General features: G+C 38.1%; 4 protein-coding genes across 5 annotated transcripts; all 4 read left to right on the top strand.

Moving 5' to 3' along the window:
• Positions 7–896, top strand: LOC104701734 (MLP-like protein 31). The gene is made up of 2 exons (XM_010417476.1): positions 7–261; positions 577–896. Exons 1-2 carry the CDS (start codon positions 48–50, stop codon positions 849–851), a joined length of 489 nt encoding a protein of 162 aa, XP_010415778.1. The 5' UTR covers positions 7–47; the 3' UTR covers positions 852–896.
• LOC104701733 (MLP-like protein 28) lies at positions 2,563–3,782 on the top strand. The gene is made up of 2 exons (XM_010417475.1): positions 2,563–2,871; positions 3,256–3,782. Exons 1-2 carry the CDS (start codon positions 2,658–2,660, stop codon positions 3,531–3,533), a joined length of 492 nt encoding a protein of 163 aa, XP_010415777.1. The 5' UTR covers positions 2,563–2,657; the 3' UTR covers positions 3,534–3,782.
• Positions 4,739–5,654, top strand: LOC104701732 (MLP-like protein 31). Its single transcript, XM_010417474.2, has 2 exons — positions 4,739–5,062; positions 5,173–5,654. The coding sequence occupies exons 1-2, from the start codon at positions 4,825–4,827 to the stop codon at positions 5,448–5,450; spliced, it is 516 nt and encodes a 171-aa protein (XP_010415776.1). The 5' UTR covers positions 4,739–4,824; the 3' UTR covers positions 5,451–5,654.
• Positions 9,023–10,565, top strand: LOC104701731 (MLP-like protein 28). 2 transcript variants are annotated; one of them, XM_010417471.1, is made up of 3 exons: positions 9,023–9,303; positions 9,419–9,904; positions 10,013–10,565. In XM_010417471.1, the coding sequence occupies exons 1-3, from the start codon at positions 9,105–9,107 to the stop codon at positions 10,288–10,290; spliced, it is 963 nt and encodes a 320-aa protein (XP_010415773.1). In that variant the 5' UTR covers positions 9,023–9,104; the 3' UTR covers positions 10,291–10,565. The 2 variants fall into 2 exon arrangements, with proteins under 2 accessions (XP_010415773.1, XP_010415774.1); XM_010417472.1 differs by having other exon boundaries at positions 9,205–9,307; positions 10,013–10,523.

The raw sequence follows: 16,768 nt of genomic DNA, 5'->3' as shown, positions 1-16,768 counted from the left end.
AAAACCTATACCCAGAAATCAAGATAAGCAAATCGAAGGTACAAAGAATGGCTGCCGTGACGAAAACCGAGGTTTCTAGTTTGGTGGGGAAGCTTGAGACAGACGTGGAGATCAAAGCTTCGGCTGGAAAGTTCCATCACATGTTCGCCGAGAAACCACACCATGTCTCCACAGCATCTCCGGGGCACATTCAAAACTGTGAACTGCATGAAGGCGAATGGGGCAAAGTCGGCACTGTCGTCATCTGGAACTACGTTCATGGTAAGTCAACTTTATACACATTTTTTAATAATTGGTGGATTAATTAAGACCTCTACGAGGTATGCATCCGTGTATTTATGTAGTGTTAAAAAATCAACATGTCTAGCTAGTTGATCTTGGACTGTCACTAAACATTATTACTTTAAACAAAAAAGATAGGGAATTTTAAACCATAAAAGTAAAACTTATCCTGGATATAGATCCACGACTGTAATCTCATTATTTGATATATGATATGTTTTTGATTGATATTCGTTTTGATTATTAAACTCAAAAGTCAAACCAATATCAATAAGTGTTAATTAATTGATGTAGATGGGGTGGCAAAGGTGGCGAAGGAGAGGATCGAGGCGTTGGAGCCGGAGAAGAACTTGATCACGTTCAGGGTCATAGAAGGTGATTTGATGAAAGAGTACAAAAGCTTTGTGATAACCATCCAGGGGACTCCTAAACATGGAGGGCCTGGAAGTATAGTACACTGGCACCTTGAGTATGAGAAAATTAGCGAGGAGGTTGCTCACCCTGAGACTCTTCTCCAATTCTGTGTCGATATGTCCAAAGGGATCGATGAATATCTCTCGACCGAATAATGGGGATTGCTCCTTGTGTGGCTTCGTAAGTGTGTACGTCTTAAGCATGTCNTTCTACATACAGACTTTTGTAATTCAAACATCAGTTAAGTAATATAATACATACTGTATATGTCAGATACATTCTAATGTCTTTTTTTTTTTTTTCTATTGTTCCAATCGTTTCATAAAATTGCATTTAACGTTGAAAAATGATNGTAAATCATGAGCCGTGACCGAGTTTGGGTAAGATATATATTTTGGTGTGTGTTTGTATGCAATAAATAATGAGTTGTACTCCATATTGTATGTATCAGTCATGTAATGAAAGCGCTCTACTCTAAATATTGTGTATTATTTGAAAAAAAAAAAAAAAGTGTATTATTTATGGTGTCAAAAAAAAATGTGTATGATTTATTATTAATTAAACTGTGAAGCCTGTGATATGATATATGATTACATGCATAATAATTCTTGTCTTCTTTTTTTTTTTTCTAAAAAAGGGTTTTATAATTTGTCTTTCTGCCTTAATCTATTGAAGAACCCTTCTGTATCACATTGTATAAATGGAGACATAATGAAGAAATAAAGAAAGATGTAAGGAATCAAAGTCATTACAAAATAATGGATCAACTAAAGATTTTGTCAACTTAATAATGCGGATAGAAGACTTATCATCGTACCAACCCAATAATGTGATTATTATATGTAATAATCAAAGTAGACTCTCGAAAAACCAAAAAACAAAAAACAAAGTAGAATGAAGACTGACTTAAAATGATTGTAAAATTATGTTTTATTTGTTAACTTATTCATTAGTTTAGATATTAACGCATGTTTATTTAATATGTTGTGTCAATATTATTATTTTTAAGGGCATTGGATGAAAATAATGACTAATATTTTGCAAGCAGAGAAATTGCCAAGACCGGAAGCGAATTGGATCAAGTGTAATTATGATGCTTCATTTATCAATGGAGATGACAAGGTTTTCACTTGGGCGCCATCCAAGCCAATGATTTAGAGTACAAACTGCTCTTGAAAGTGAATATCAAAGACTAATTCAAGTAATGCAACATAGTTGGAGCAAAGATATCGAATAATAATCTTTGAGGGTGACTGTCAAGAGTTACACAAAGTCATCACAGTAGAAGTCTTAAACATTGGGGAGTATAATTGGATGAAGAGCAGTTCCGCTGGATAGGAAGACAACAAAACAAACCTACAGATAAGCTTGCTGAAGCTCCCAATGCCACACAACAATTCTAATTCATATTTCACTTTTATGTTCCAAGCTTAATCACAGAGTTTCTACATACAGACTTTTGTAATTCAAACATCAGTTAAGTAATATAATACATACTGTATATGTCAGATACATTCTAATGTCTTTTTTTTTTTTTTCTATTGTTCCAATCGTTTCATAAAATTGCATTTAACGTTGAAAAATGATATGGTAACATTAATCATTAATGTTTAAGAATATAACGTCGTCAGCAACTACCTGCTGTGAATAACAAATCATATAATATATTAGCAGAGACTTAGCAACTGCGAAACCGAAAGCAGCGTGTGAAAGGTATGATTGATGAGTTGATAATTTTATGAACAATTCAAACAATTATACCGCTGACTCATAATGATGGGATCGGGATCACATGAAACACAAGTAATCAAGAAATTATTCTAATGAATAAAATTCTCCATTTCTACAACAGTTTCTCTACCATTCCACTACAAATAGAGGCTGAGGAACTCAATAGACGACTCACTCCTCTCTCAAACTCTATTTTCCCCCTAAAGATAAGCAGATCAAAGGTAGAAAGAATGGCTGAGGTGACTAAACCCGAAGCTTCTAGTTTGGTTGGGACGCTTGAGACAGAAGTGGAGATCAAAGCTTCGGCTGGACAGTTCCATCACATGTTCGCAGGGAGACCACACCATGTCTCCAAAGCATCTCCAGGCAACATTCAAGGCTGTGATCTGCACGAAGGTGACTGGGGCAAAGTCGGTTCTATTGTCTACTGGAACTACGTACATGGCAAGTTAACCTTATACACACTTTTATATCAGTGGATTCTAAAGTGAAACCAATTGGTTTGTCTTATTAGCCTCTCGCTAAACTGTTATCACTTACTTTTCTATTTTAATACCTCTGGGATTTAAAACGGAAAAAAAAAAAAAAAACTAATCTTCATAGACAAGTCAAGTGCAACCTATATTACATAATACCCGGGAAAAAAAGCGTTTAGAGGAACCGATCCCTTAATATTTTTTTTTTTTATATGCCCACTATATAATATATGCTTACCTTATAATATGTTGTTGTACTATCTGCTTATAATAAGTTGCGTTGTACTAATTAACATTCAAATAATACTCAAAGTCGTCCTTCTAAATAATTAATATTAGATAATTGGTGTAGATGGGGAGGCCAAGGTGGCGAAAGAGAGAATCGAGGCGGTGGAGCCGGAGAAAAATCTGATCACGTTCAGGGTTATAGAAGGTGATTTGATGAAAGAGTACAAAAGCTTCTTGCTTACGATCCAAGTGACCCCGAAGCAGGGAGGGCCAGGGAGTATTGTGCACTGGCACCTTGAGTTCGAGAAGATAAACGAGGAGGTTGCTCATCCCGAAACTCTCCTCCAGTTCTGTATTGAAGTCTCCAAAGAGATCGACGAACATCTTTTGTCCGAAGAATAGAGGAGAGAATACTCCTGGTCTGACTATAGTCCTGTTCGTATATGTATCGTGGGATTGAAGCATGCACAGTTTAATTTCTCTCTTTCAAACTGCAATAAATAAATGATCTCTGTGTTCGACGTATGTGATGGTCTAAATGCCTTTATGTATCTGTATGTGTTTTGTTTGTTTTCGTAAATGTTTTTCAAATATTATATATATGCATGTGATATGTCATATGAACGTTTGGATAATAAGCCTTGTCTTTCATTTTTTTTTTTTCAGAAAGGCCCAGTTTATAAGCTAATAAATACATTGCAAAAGGCGGTAAGGAACCACAATAGAGTAACAAGCTAATTAATCTAAGCAAACCAGTTGGAATAAGTTACATCCAAACTAGAGCATAAATAGGCTTCAAATCATGATTTTTTTTTTAATTGAACGATGGTCAAGGAGAATTAACTGTTCCAGAGAACCACATCTATAAAAAGAGTGCGAGGCGATTCGATTCTTTCTTTTTGGTTTATTCTAGGTTTAATCTGGTTTAGTGTTTTTGTTAGTCGGTGAAGCAAACAGTTAACCGTATAAATCCAAATGCATGGAGAAACTACGATTTTGGGGAATTTTAGCAATAAAATTTTTGATTCGGAAAATCTTAACTATAGAACATACTATTCAGGTAGATATACGAGGAGGTTATAGTTATGGGTGTTTCTGGTACGATGCAATACTTTCGAGAAGGAAATAGATCGTCGATCCGTGTGTTGCTTATCAATATATTGATCTGTCGAATGAGAGAATGATCCAAATTTTTGTGAACACGGTGATTTCTCTCCACCCATACCACATGCAATTTTTACTGTTTCCAGTTTATGACTTTAGATGTAAATAACGCATTGAATAAAGAAACTATATATTCATATTTATCCAATAACATAGTCAATGAATTTTGTTTTATTTGCATAAGAACTTACGTGCCTTCTTTAACGAACGACATGTTCTCTCTTTTGAAAACACTTATTTATGGAATTTTTAGCGGAAATACTATATGCCAAGGCTGCAATAACAAATTTGAGTGATCTCTAGATCATTTAATTTAATTATATGAACAAAACCTAATTCAGTCTTATCCTTTACAAAAATTCAGTAGGTGAGACAAAATAGCAATTAATAAATATTTGTTTTCTTCTTCAACCGTTACGCCCTCACTCCTCTACATAAAGAGGTCAAACTTAAAGAACTCAAACGGGACTCATCATCTCTCAAAATCCTTTTAATTTTCGGGATAAACAAATAAACGAGAGAGGAAAAAATGGCTACTAAAATGGTCGGGGAAGCTATGAATCCAGTGAAGACAGAAGCGTCTAGTTTGGTTGGGAAGCTTGAGATAGATGTTGACATCAGAGCTTCGGCTGGGCAGTTCCATCACATGTTTGCCGGGAGACCACACCATGTCTCCAAAGCATCTCCAGGCAAAATTCAGCGTTGTGAGCTGCACGAAGGCGACTGGGGCAAAGTCGGCTCTATTGTCTTCTGGAATTATGTTCATGGCAAGTCAATGCTATATTCATATTTGTTTTACATAGATTTCAGTCATACCAGACATATATATATATATATATATATATATATATATATATTTATACTATATTTTGTGCAGATGGGGAGGCAAAAGTGGCGAAAGAGCGGATCGAGGCAGTGGAGCCAGAGAAAAACCTGATCACTTTTAGGGTGATAGAGGGAGATTTATTAAAGGAGTATAAGAGCTTTGTGATCACTATCCAAGTGACCCCTAAGCAAGGTGGACGTGGGAGTGTGGTGCACTGGCATGTCGAGTATGAGAAAATTGACGACAAAGTGGCTCACCCTGAGACCTTCCTTGAGTTTTGTGTCCATGTCTCCAAAGAGATCGATGAACATCTCCTGAACGAGGAATAGATAGCACTCTTTAAGATTCTGATGTCCATCCTAGCTATGTGCATACATATAGATATGTCTGCTATGAAGCATGCATGTTTTAGTCTATGATGCAATAAATAAGGAGCCTTGATAATATGTGTGATATATGAAAGTGGTATACTCTAAAATATGTGTATGTATGTTTAATATTATTTTCAAAATAAAAGCTTTTGATCAATGATATATGATTGTGGATAAAATCATGATTCGTCCCTCCGGTATCATGAAAGTTACAATCATGCATTCTTTGCTTCCTCGTTTAATAAGTCTCTTGTAATGGCGAGTTCTATGAGCTTCATGTTAATGTATCAAAAACGTGTTATTACCACTAATAAACATGCATAATATCGGAAAAAGTGTTACAAGTCCATATATATAGCCAAATTAAACGTAAAAGGCCAAAAGAACGTAACTAAAATCAAACAGATTAAAGACAGAAAAAAAATCAGAGTATAAGATTAAAATAACTTATGTTATATACTACCTACTTGACTAAAAACTTGTAGAAAGAAAGCAGTTTCTTTTTTAATTGATTGATCTTTTTATCTTATTTGGAAAAACAATGAGTTATGTTAGAGTTTTAATGCATGTTTAATGAAACAACAGTTGAAGACCAACACATGTAATCTGATGGTTTATGTTAGAGTTGTTTTGAGAGGACAATACTTTTTCCAGTTAGCGAAAACACAAAGAAATACTAATTACTAGACGAACAATTATTGGGTTCACCTTTTGTTCATTTTTCCTTATTTTAAACAATGAATTTAAAAATATATTCATTCAATTCCTTATTAAATAAAGAAACAAAATTTGTATATATTTTGATAAAATTAAAAACTCAAACCGTTTTTTATAAACTCAAAACGTAAACCGATATATAATTTCGTTCTAATTGTAAAATCTAAACCCTAACCATCTCATTTATAAACCCAAACCGACATATAATTTTGTTCTAATTGTAAAATCTAAATCCTAACCACTTCATTTGTAAACTCAAACCGACATATATTTTTTTTTAATTATAAAATCTAAACCCTAACCATTTTATTTGTAAACCCAAACCGACATATAATTCCGTTTTAATTGTAAAATCGAAACCCTAACCACTTTATTTGTAAATCCAAACTGACATATAATTTCGTTTTAATTGTAAAATCTAAACTCTAACCACTTTATTTGTAAACCCAAACTGACACATAATTTCGTTCTAATTGTAAAATCTAAACCAAATCAATATTTAACTTTCCTTAATTAAAAGTATACAGAATTTGTTTCCTTAATTTGTTTTGCTTTCTAATTTAGTTTTGATTTATTTTTAAAATAAAATAATGTATACTTTAATGAACCTAACACATCCCACATTTGCCGTATGACAAGATATGTCGAAATATAATGACATAGATATGCCACTTCCCTCTCAAGAAACAGTTAGTTGAAAGGGATCGTACCTATTTTCTGTGAAGAAAAACGTGTTGATAATTTGTTATTCAACTCTTCAATCGAGCATCCATTGATTTTTTACGACAAATTGAGCTTTTACAGTTTTCAAAAGTTATATAAGTGTTGGGAAAAGTGTTGTCAACGGACATATCACACAAACTTCCAACACCTAGACTACCAAAAAAGTGTTACATATTTTCTAAACGTCGTTTTTGTTACATATTTTTATTTCAATCACTATTATTTTCCGAATTTTTAAACAAAAAGTTGACATGTCACTTTTTTTCTTTTTAATAATTGTTTTCAGGGATCACTATTATTTTCCGTCTAAATGTCATAAAGTTAATAATTGTGTAATATTTTCCCAATTATTACACCTTTTTTTCTTTTTCTATTCACATTGCAAAATCGAGATCCCCAACATTCATTTGTTAAGATGTTTGAGACCTGATCCAAAACAAGATGGCTTCTCTCACTGTATGTCCCTGTAGATTTCATTGACAACTAAGATTGTAACAATCAACTGCATGAATATTTACTTTGAGGTTCCACGCACGGACTAACAAAATTCAATTCCTACAACTGCATGAGTAAATTACGTTCAGGTTCCACGGACTAACAATATTTAATTCCTACCAAACCTTTCGGTTAATCGAAACGTGCTTAAAAGTGTAATTTGTCCAACGAGTGGTTCTCTGTAATATTTTGTAGGCAACTTATATTTTAAAAGTTATTTTCAATGATACAATATGCATATTGTATTATTGAAATTATGAGAGTGTAATATTAATTTTTCCTAAACACCTTTGTGTTCTTACTCTCATCAAATCTATATGGTATCAGAGTAGACGATTCTTGTGGATCTAAATTAAAGCTTCCGCGTTAGTGTTTTTGTGATCCCAATGATCATGGGATGTGAAGACAATGGTGGTGATGAAGACGAACCCGATGAAGATGACCTGAAGCAACGTTGATGTGTGGTTTGACATACACATGCATGGTTTTAGTTTATTATTGTTTCTTTAGTTAATCGAATTTTGGGTTGGTGCTTATGAGTATTGCCATAGGTCTTTTTTTTTGTCAACCATTGGGCCACAACAGACCGTCCCATTAGCCTAATCTCTACATTTGTAGGGAGCGGGACTCGATCTATGGTGTGATGGTGCCTTGTGTATTAAAGACTTACTTTTGGCTACTGCACTAATATCAAATCTATCTTGGTATCAGAGCAGACGATCATGTGGATTTTTATTCCTATGGGTTAAGGTTTTGTTTGCTTCCGCTTCGATGATGTTCTATCTATTTTTCATCGTTTCTNTTCTTATGCAAGCTTCTTCTGATTTTTTATTAAAAAAAAAACGCTGATGGTGATGATGTTTCACCAAGTTTATCCTAATTATGGTTTATTGCTTAATCGAGCATAACCCAAGGAATTGACTCTATGGCTGAGTATAAACGCCACGAAGATGACTCTACGGCCGAGTATAAATGTCACGAAGATGACTCTACGGCCGAGTATAAACAATGTTGATGACCCTACGACCAGGTATAAATGTCGATGACCTAACGGCTGGGTATTGTAGCCGCATTGAACCCTACGACCAGGTATAAACGTCGATGATAACCCGACGGCCGGGTATAAAACCGTTATTTTGAAGATTTGTCCAATCTCACACATGTTATCACGAATGAACTTGTCGAGGGATATTGGGAGATTGAGAATCGGAGATCAAACCGAGAGATCGACTGTTTCAAGAATATGGAATACATGAAGATCTAAAATATATATAGTTTAGGAATGTTTATATTTATCTAATGTATTATTAACATTTATATTAGAATAGGAAACTAAATCTCTATATATAAAAGAATGCATATTCTTCTTTACAAACAAAAAAAAAACCACGCTGGCAAAACTGAAACACTAAATTTTTTGGTTAATATAGTATTTGTAAAAAAACAAATAGAAAAAACACTTAAAAGAAGATAAAGGTTTTAGGTGAAAATCTTAATGAATATCTTTATGGGTCATAACGATGGGATTGTACTCAAAATCAAACCAGTGTTTTCTTCTTCTAGATATGCTCACTCATTCCTCTATATAAAGGACTATCGAAACCCCAAGGAACTCACAGTCTAAACAAAAAACCAAAACCTCAACCTCCTCAATAACATCATACCAGCCGTTGAAGAATGGCGAAGGCATCTAGTTTGGTGGGAAAGCTTGAAATAGACGTGGAGATCAAAGCGTCGGCGGAGAAGTTCCATCACATGTGGGCAGGGAAACCACACCATGTTTCCAAAGCAACTCCAAGCAACATTCAAGACTGTGTGCTGCACGAAGGCGACTGGGGCAAAGTCGGCTCTATCCTCATCTGGAACTACGTTCATGGCAAGTCAATGTTATATTCATCTTTTTCACATATAGCCAGGAGATTTCAAACTAATTCTAAGACAAAAGTTAAACTAAGCATTATATTTGGGAATATATTAAATGATTGGTGCAGATGGAAAGGAACAGGTGGCGCATGAGAGGATCGAAGCCGTAGAGCCAGAAAATAACTTGATCACGTTTAGGGTTTTAGATGGGGATTTGATGAAAGAGTACACGAGCTTTGTGACAACGATCCAAGTTACCCCTAAGCATGGAGGGCCTGGAAGTATTGTGCACTGGCACCTTGAGTATGAGAAAATTAGTGACGAGGTAGCTCATCCGGAAACTCTACTCCAGTTCTGTATCGAAATCTCCAAAGAGATTGACGAACATCTTTTGGCCGAGGAAGAAGAGGTGAAGCAAACAGAGACGTCTAGTTTGGTGGGAAAGCTTGAAACAGACGTGGAGATCAAAGCTTCGGCTGAGAAGTTCCATCACATGTGGTCAGGGAAACCACACCATGTTTCCAAAGCAACTCCAGGCAACATTCAAGACTGTGTGCTGCACGAAGGCGACTGGGGAAAAGTTGGCTCTATCCTCATCTGGAACTACGTTCATGGTAATTCAATGTTGTTGTTTTTTGGTTATATTCATTTTTTCAATATATAACCAGGATATTTCAAACTAAAGTTCAGACAAAAGTAATGCCTATAAATAATCGATGCAGATGGGGAGGCAAAGGTGGCTAAGGAGAAGATCGAGGCGGTGGAGCCGGATAAGAACCTGATCACGTTCAGGGTTATAGATGGTGATCTGATGAAAGAGTACAAAAGCTTCGTGTTCACAATCCAGGTGACCCCTAAGGATGGAGGGTCAGGGAGTAATGTGCACTGGCACCTTGAGTATGAGAAAATTAGCGAGGAGGTTGCTCATCCCGAGACACTCCTCCAACTATGTGTGGAGATCTCCAAAGAGATAGATGAACATCTCTTGGCCGAGGAATAGAGAAGATCTCCTCGTGCATGTATATGTATGTCAGTGTGTACCTGAAGTTCAGTAGTATTTGAGTTCAAATATAATGCAATTAATAAGGACTATGAGCCATGCATGTCCGAGTTTGTGAGATTTATAAATGTGAGTGTGCTGTGTGCATGAATATATGTGTATTAAGATACGTTGGAAATTATAAGTTTGAGCAGTGACGTGTAGTGCTATTATGTAGCTACTACAATATGTAATTTTGTTATGTTTGCTAAAGCTAATAATATATGTTTTCATTATTTAATTAATGAAAAAAAGAGAATACTGATATATTGATCAATATATCATGATATTTGTATATATACTCGTATATGTCGGTAGGGATGTTGTGGTGGGTGAAAAAACTCGGCCCACTCTAACCCAAAAAAACCTACCCAAAAAAAACTTGAATTCAAAAAACCCGAACGGGTTTTAAATCTTGTGGGTAAATCCGAACAGGTTTTAAGTCTTGTGGGTAAATCCGTTGGTATCCGAACTTTTTGTCTTATGTGATGTATTTTGCATTTTACATTATGTATTTTTGTGTCTATAGCTTTTTTGTACCAAAAAAAATATGATTTATGTTATGTATTTTGTGTATTTTATTATATATGTGACAATTTTCAAAAAAAATATAATCTCTAATTAGAAAAAGCAAAAACAAAAGTTCTTCAAAAATTAACAAATCAAAATTCACGATTCAAAACCCTAAAATCAAAATTGAAACTTGATTCAACCCAAAATCAAAGGCAGTAATTTAAAACCAACCAAAAAATAAAAAAAATCAAAGAGGAGTCGTACATACTTCCTTAATGAGAGATGTTAACAAAGAGAGGGTCAAGAGAAATCCACGAACAAACCACCTAATTCATCAAGTGAAAGAAGCATCCACCGCAAATCACCCAAAGAAGCTCCGTCCGAAGATTGAAAACAATGAAGAACACAACTGATTTGATGTTGGAATAGAGTGAAAGCAGTTAGACTAGGATTAATGTGAATAAACGGTGTCATTTTAATAAAAAAAATTTAAGAAAAAAAAAAACCCGATGGATACCTATATAAGATTATAATGTTTTAAGTACCCATACGTTTTTTACCCACTTTTTTTAATTGAAAAACAGGTCCAAAAACTCTATATTATTTATGGATTTCAGGTACCCATCGGGTATTAACCCACTTTTAACATCCCTACATGTCGGGGATCTTTCATTCCAGTTATATCCATAATCCATTGACATTATTATCCACATATATATACGTTACCATTTCATAGTCATACTCATACTACGTATAACTTTATGTTACTGTTGATGATATATATCATATAACGAAATGGTTGGATCCATTTTGAGTTAATAGTTAACGATATAATTCCAAAGAAATGTTTTGGACAAAAGCTCTAAATATGTAAAACACAAGTGGGTGAACAACTTAATCATTTCAGATATAGCAATAGCAAGCCATTCTAATAAAATAATTGAATATATTTTTTTTAATCCAAAATTCGTTAAAGCCATGATTAGACTTAATAATAAACAAACAAATAAGAAAAAAAAAAGACATCCATCTTGATGTGTGAAATCGACAATATAGATAATACAGATTTTAGTGGGGATAAATCGGAACTGGTTCTTTTATTAACGTAGAATCTGAGGAAGGGTTTACAAAGCGAAAAATATAGCTCTTCTCTCTCTATTGCCCAAAAAAGTGGATCCCCTGACGNCAAATCAAAATTCACGATTCAAAACCCTAAAATCAAAATTGAAACTTGATTCAACCCAAAATCAAAGGCAGTAATTTAAAACCAACCAAAAAATAAAAAAAATCAAAGAGGAGTCGTACATACTTCCTTAATGAGAGATGTTAACAAAGAGAGGGTCAAGAGAAATCCACGAACAAACCACCTAATTCATCAAGTGAAAGAAGCATCCACCGCAAATCACCCAAAGAAGCTCCGTCCGAAGATTGAAAACAATGAAGAACACAACTGATTTGATGTTGGAATAGAGTGAAAGCAGTTAGACTAGGATTAATGTGAATAAACGGTGTCATTTTAATAAAAAAAATTTAAGAAAAAAAAAAACCCGATGGATACCTATATAAGATTATAATGTTTTAAGTACCCATACGTTTTTTACCCACTTTTTTTAATTGAAAAACAGGTCCAAAAACTCTATATTATTTATGGATTTCAGGTACCCATCGGGTATTAACCCACTTTTAACATCCCTACATGTCGGGGATCTTTCATTCCAGTTATATCCATAATCCATTGACATTATTATCCACATATATATACGTTACCATTTCATAGTCATACTCATACTACGTATAACTTTATGTTACTGTTGATGATATATATCATATAACGAAATGGTTGGATCCATTTTGAGTTAATAGTTAACGATATAATTCCAAAGAAATGTTTTGGACAAAAGCTCTAAATATGTAAAACACAAGTGGGTGAACAACTTAATCATTTCAGATATAGCAATAGCAAGCCATTCTAATAAAATAATTGAATATATTTTTTTTAATCCAAAATTCGTTAAAGCCATGATTAGACTTAATAATAAACAAACAAATAAGAAAAAAAAAAGACATCCATCTTGATGTGTGAAATCGACAATATAGATAATACAGATTTTAGTGGGGATAAATCGGAACTGGTTCTTTTATTAACGTAGAATCTGAGGAAGGGTTTACAAAGCGAAAAATATAGCTCTTCTCTCTCTATTGCCCAAAAAAGTGGATCCCCTGACGTGACAATGACATCAGGTATTTATAGTGGGACCTTGACCTAGGGTTTCTTCTGTCTCCTGGTAAAATGACGATTTTGCCCCTGCGGCCTGTTGGGCCTGATCCAAGACTTTTGGTCCAAAATCTCTTGAGAATCTTCTGTTTGGGCTTTATAAATGTTGGGGCAAAGCGCATATCCAACAATGGTCCCCCCTTGTCCGATGTGCGATGGCTTGCTTGAGCCCGTCGGTTACATTTCTGCGCCTCTAGGTCCGTCTTGCAGAAGGAACAGAAGATTTTTAAGAGCTTGAAGGCTTTCGGGAAGGTTCCTGGATAAATAGTGCCTTGCGCATGTTTTTCGAGGCATCCGGGAGATTCCGGGATGAATAGTGCATTGTGCACGTTTTTCGAGGAATCCGGGAGATTCCAGGATAAATAGTGTATTGCGCACGTTTTTCAAGGTCCGTTGGGCTTTAAACGGGAGTCTTGTGTGTTTTGCATGTTTCCCGAGACGCGGGAAGTAGAGACAGCATCAAAACTAGGATTTTTCTTTTAACCTCGGTCAATGCACTGGTCCCCCATATAAATATGTTCCTTGACCTAATTTTCCTTCCAACTTTCTACCCTCCTCTCCAAAAGGTAAATTTCATTCTCCCTTCCTTCTAACTCTCTTCCTTCTTTATCTCTTTGCTTCTTCTTTTTGTTTTCGGTTTGTAAGAACCTTGGATTGTCGACCATGTCTGTGCTGCCGTGGGAGGCTCCGCTGCCGGGCTTCTTCATGGTCGCCAACCTTGCTGAACCTCCTCAACTCGCCACCGCTGCCGTCTTGAGGGCGCTCCGCTGCTGTCTTGCCTTCTCGCCGCTGCTGTCTCGTGGTCGCGCTGCTGCCGCCAAGTTTGGTATGGCCGGTAAGCTCCTTGGTTTCGCCCCTCTTGCCGCTTCCAGATCCGGCCAAGACCGTGAGGCGTCTTGGCCGCGCCACACCTGCTCGTTGCCGCTTCGACTGGGAACGTTAGGCATCCTCGTCGGGTCTCCACGCGAGGTGAGATAATGGCGAGTAGCAGATTTTGATGGAGAAGGGGCGAAGACATGGTGCGGTGACGGCGTGGATTCTAGCAGCGAGATCGCGTGCCAGCCCATGTGCGAGAGCGATGTTTAGCGGTGAAATTGCGTGCGAGATGGCGTGGAGGTATAGCAAGATGAAAGTGTGGGTATGGCGAGATGGGCGTGCTGGCGAGACATCGAGGTGGTCGCAGCCTGGTGACGGTTCGTGCGAGGTGGCGAGCTGCTCTATTGATGGCGAAGTCAAAGATGAGATTGGCCTTTGTGGAAACGAAGTGGTGAGGTCGACATTCGTGGAATTGAATTTGGCGAGGTCGAGATGTTGTGGTGGCGAGATTGGTTTCGTACGAGACTAGTGTTGTGGCCTGCGGATCCTTACTTGGAGATGTGCTCAACTACGTATACGCGTATGGGATGCTGTGGCAAGCTCATGACACGTTAGAGAGGTGGAAAGATCAAGAGTTCGCGTGCGTGATTGACAATACCAGGTCGGCGTGATGGAGGAGCTCGCAGGTCGAATTCGAGGGCGTGCTAGGGTCGGTAACGATGGCGAGATTGAGACTTTGGTGGTGAGCTCACACGCAGTGATAAGCTCAAGGGTCTGCGAGGTGCCGTGTTTGCGATATGCTGATGAAAAGCTGGGACTTTCGCAGGTTTTGATCGGAATGGGTGTTGAGTGTGCTATGTGAAAGGCGTTGTTGATGTCGCAGGCCAATACGGGGAAACTCTTGACGTTGATACGGAACCGCTAGGACGATGTCGTACGAGGGGTGCAGTGCGTATTGCGCGGTACGTGGTACGCAGTACGCAGTGCGCAGTGCACGGTACGTAGTACGTAGTACATGGTACATAGTACGCGGGACGCAGGGTGTCGTACGCAGTACGCAGGACGCAGTGCGCGGTACGCGGTACGCAATACGCAGTTCATTTGGTTGTGCTCGTTCTATCCGGAATCTATTGCGCTTTCGATATGTCTTTGCTCCCATACTGATCAGTTGTTTGGTTGTTTTTTGCAAGGTCCTGCGCTATGGTTCCTGGAGGTGATGTCTTTGGAGATGTTCCGGAGGAGCTCGGGGACGATCAGTATCGCGCGTTTGAGAGTGGCCTCGACGAAACTAGAGCGGACAGTCCTTCCTGGTGGGACCCATCTGAAGGGGAGGTGTTGTGAATGATCTCGCGGATTTGACGGAAGAAGATGTTCGGGAGCTCGAAGTGATGTTCCCTACGGATACTCGGGCCCTTAGTTTGATTCCCTTTCCTTCAAGCCAGTGTTGTTAGAAGGTGCTCGCTCACGAAGAACGTATTTGCTCGGAACGTACTCCTAGGTCTCTGGTTGCTGGCTTGCCTGTAGGTAACAGAGTTTCGAGACGCCGCAGAGATCGTATGAGAGAACGCATCCCCCGCTATACTGGAAGTTCCCTATGCGACGAGAGGTATATAGTCCGCGTTACTAGCCTCTTCGGAACACATGACTGCGGCCTTTGGTTTCCCATCTCGGAATTTCTAACGAGTTACTGTGCGCGACGGAAGATTGCATTTTCGCAGCTATCGATCTCGTCTATCCGTAATGCAGTTGGGCTTACAATAATGGGCAAATATATGGACATCGAGATGAGTGCCGACCTCTTCGAGCTGCTCACTCGATTTACGCACGACAGTTCAGGGTTATGCTGTGCTTGTTAGCGGCCAGAAGAGTCATATTCACGATTGGCAAAGACGATTCTTCTACGTAAAAATAAAAGATGCCTCGGTCGAGGATCCCGACACGATCTGCCCTCCCAGTTGGAACTTCGCCCCCGGTAGCCGTGGCTGGGTTGGGTTCTTATCATTTTGTTTTTCTTGTCTTTGTTTTCTGATTATACGTTCTACTTTCGCAGGACAAAAGTCGTCATTTTCGGCTGCGTGCGACTTGGTAACTATTGACAAAGCTGCTTCCTTTATCTCGAGTAAGACTTTGTCGTGGCCGGACGTTATTTCTCATCTCAAGACTTGTAGGTTTTGCTGGCTTTTCTTCGTCCTCTAGACTGTTGACAAAGCTGCTTTCGTGTCTAAGACTCTTTTATTTTACAGGTTCGCGAACCGGATTGCAAATGGGAGACTGTCCGATGCCGTGCTATGCTGATTTGTTCGATGCCGAGGATGCGCCAGCTGTCGCAACTAACGTTGTTGACCGGCGTGGAGATTGTTGCTGTGGATGGCGAGGATGGCAAGTTGCCCATTCCCGTGGGTGAGCCTAGTCGTAGATCTCGTTCCGCCGAGGTTGCGGCGACTCGCGCTGCGAAGATGCCTTCTTCGGTGTCTCATAGGAGTGCTCCAGCAGCTGGTGGTGGTGATCGTTCTCGGAAGAGAACGTCACGCTCGAGTCCTTGGAGTGATGCTGGAGGAAGTTCTAGGCGTCCGCATCACACGGAGGATGGTCATGTGGGGATTGACCACTCTTTCTCCTTTCGCTATGACGTGAAAGACCAAGCATTTACCGGCGATTCGAAAGCTTGCGCGGACCTCGCCAGCAAGATTCATGGTGATTTCGTCCCGCTTCCTACCCCTGGCGATCTGGCTTGTCCAACTACGTACGAGGAAGCCGTTCGTCGACAGTTTCAGGTTAGAAACCAATCCCTTAGCGGATAACCTTTTGATGTGGGTTTTAGTTAGTCATAAGCGG

This window comes from Camelina sativa, chromosome 7 (assembly GCF_000633955.1).
Source record: "Camelina sativa cultivar DH55 chromosome 7, Cs, whole genome shotgun sequence".
Classification (NCBI taxonomy): Eukaryota; Viridiplantae; Streptophyta; class Magnoliopsida; order Brassicales; family Brassicaceae; genus Camelina; species Camelina sativa.
Note: the sequence above shows the minus strand (reverse complement) of the source record. Positions and strands in the feature narration are given on the sequence as shown.

Bases quoted from the DNA above. Each gene is read 5' to 3' on its own strand.
- LOC104701732 (XM_010417474.2), top strand. From the start codon at position 4,825: ATGGCTACTAAAATGGTCGGGGAAGCTATGAATCCAGTGAAGACAGAA. The intron at 5,063-5,172 runs GCAAGTCAATGC...TATTTTGTGCAG, and splicing joins CTTCTGGAATTATGTTCATG to ATGGGGAGGCAAAAGTGGCG.
- LOC104701734 (XM_010417476.1), top strand. From the start codon at position 48: ATGGCTGCCGTGACGAAAACCGAGGTTTCTAGTTTGGTGGGGAAGCTT. The intron at 262-576 runs GTAAGTCAACTT...TAATTGATGTAG, and splicing joins CATCTGGAACTACGTTCATG to ATGGGGTGGCAAAGGTGGCG.
- LOC104701733 (XM_010417475.1), top strand. From the start codon at position 2,658: ATGGCTGAGGTGACTAAACCCGAAGCTTCTAGTTTGGTTGGGACGCTT. The intron at 2,872-3,255 runs GCAAGTTAACCT...TAATTGGTGTAG, and splicing joins CTACTGGAACTACGTACATG to ATGGGGAGGCCAAGGTGGCG.
- LOC104701731 (XM_010417471.1), top strand. From the start codon at position 9,105: ATGGCGAAGGCATCTAGTTTGGTGGGAAAGCTTGAAATAGACGTGGAG. The intron at 9,304-9,418 runs GCAAGTCAATGT...TGATTGGTGCAG, and splicing joins CATCTGGAACTACGTTCATG to ATGGAAAGGAACAGGTGGCG. The intron at 9,905-10,012 runs GTAATTCAATGT...TAATCGATGCAG, and splicing joins CATCTGGAACTACGTTCATG to ATGGGGAGGCAAAGGTGGCT.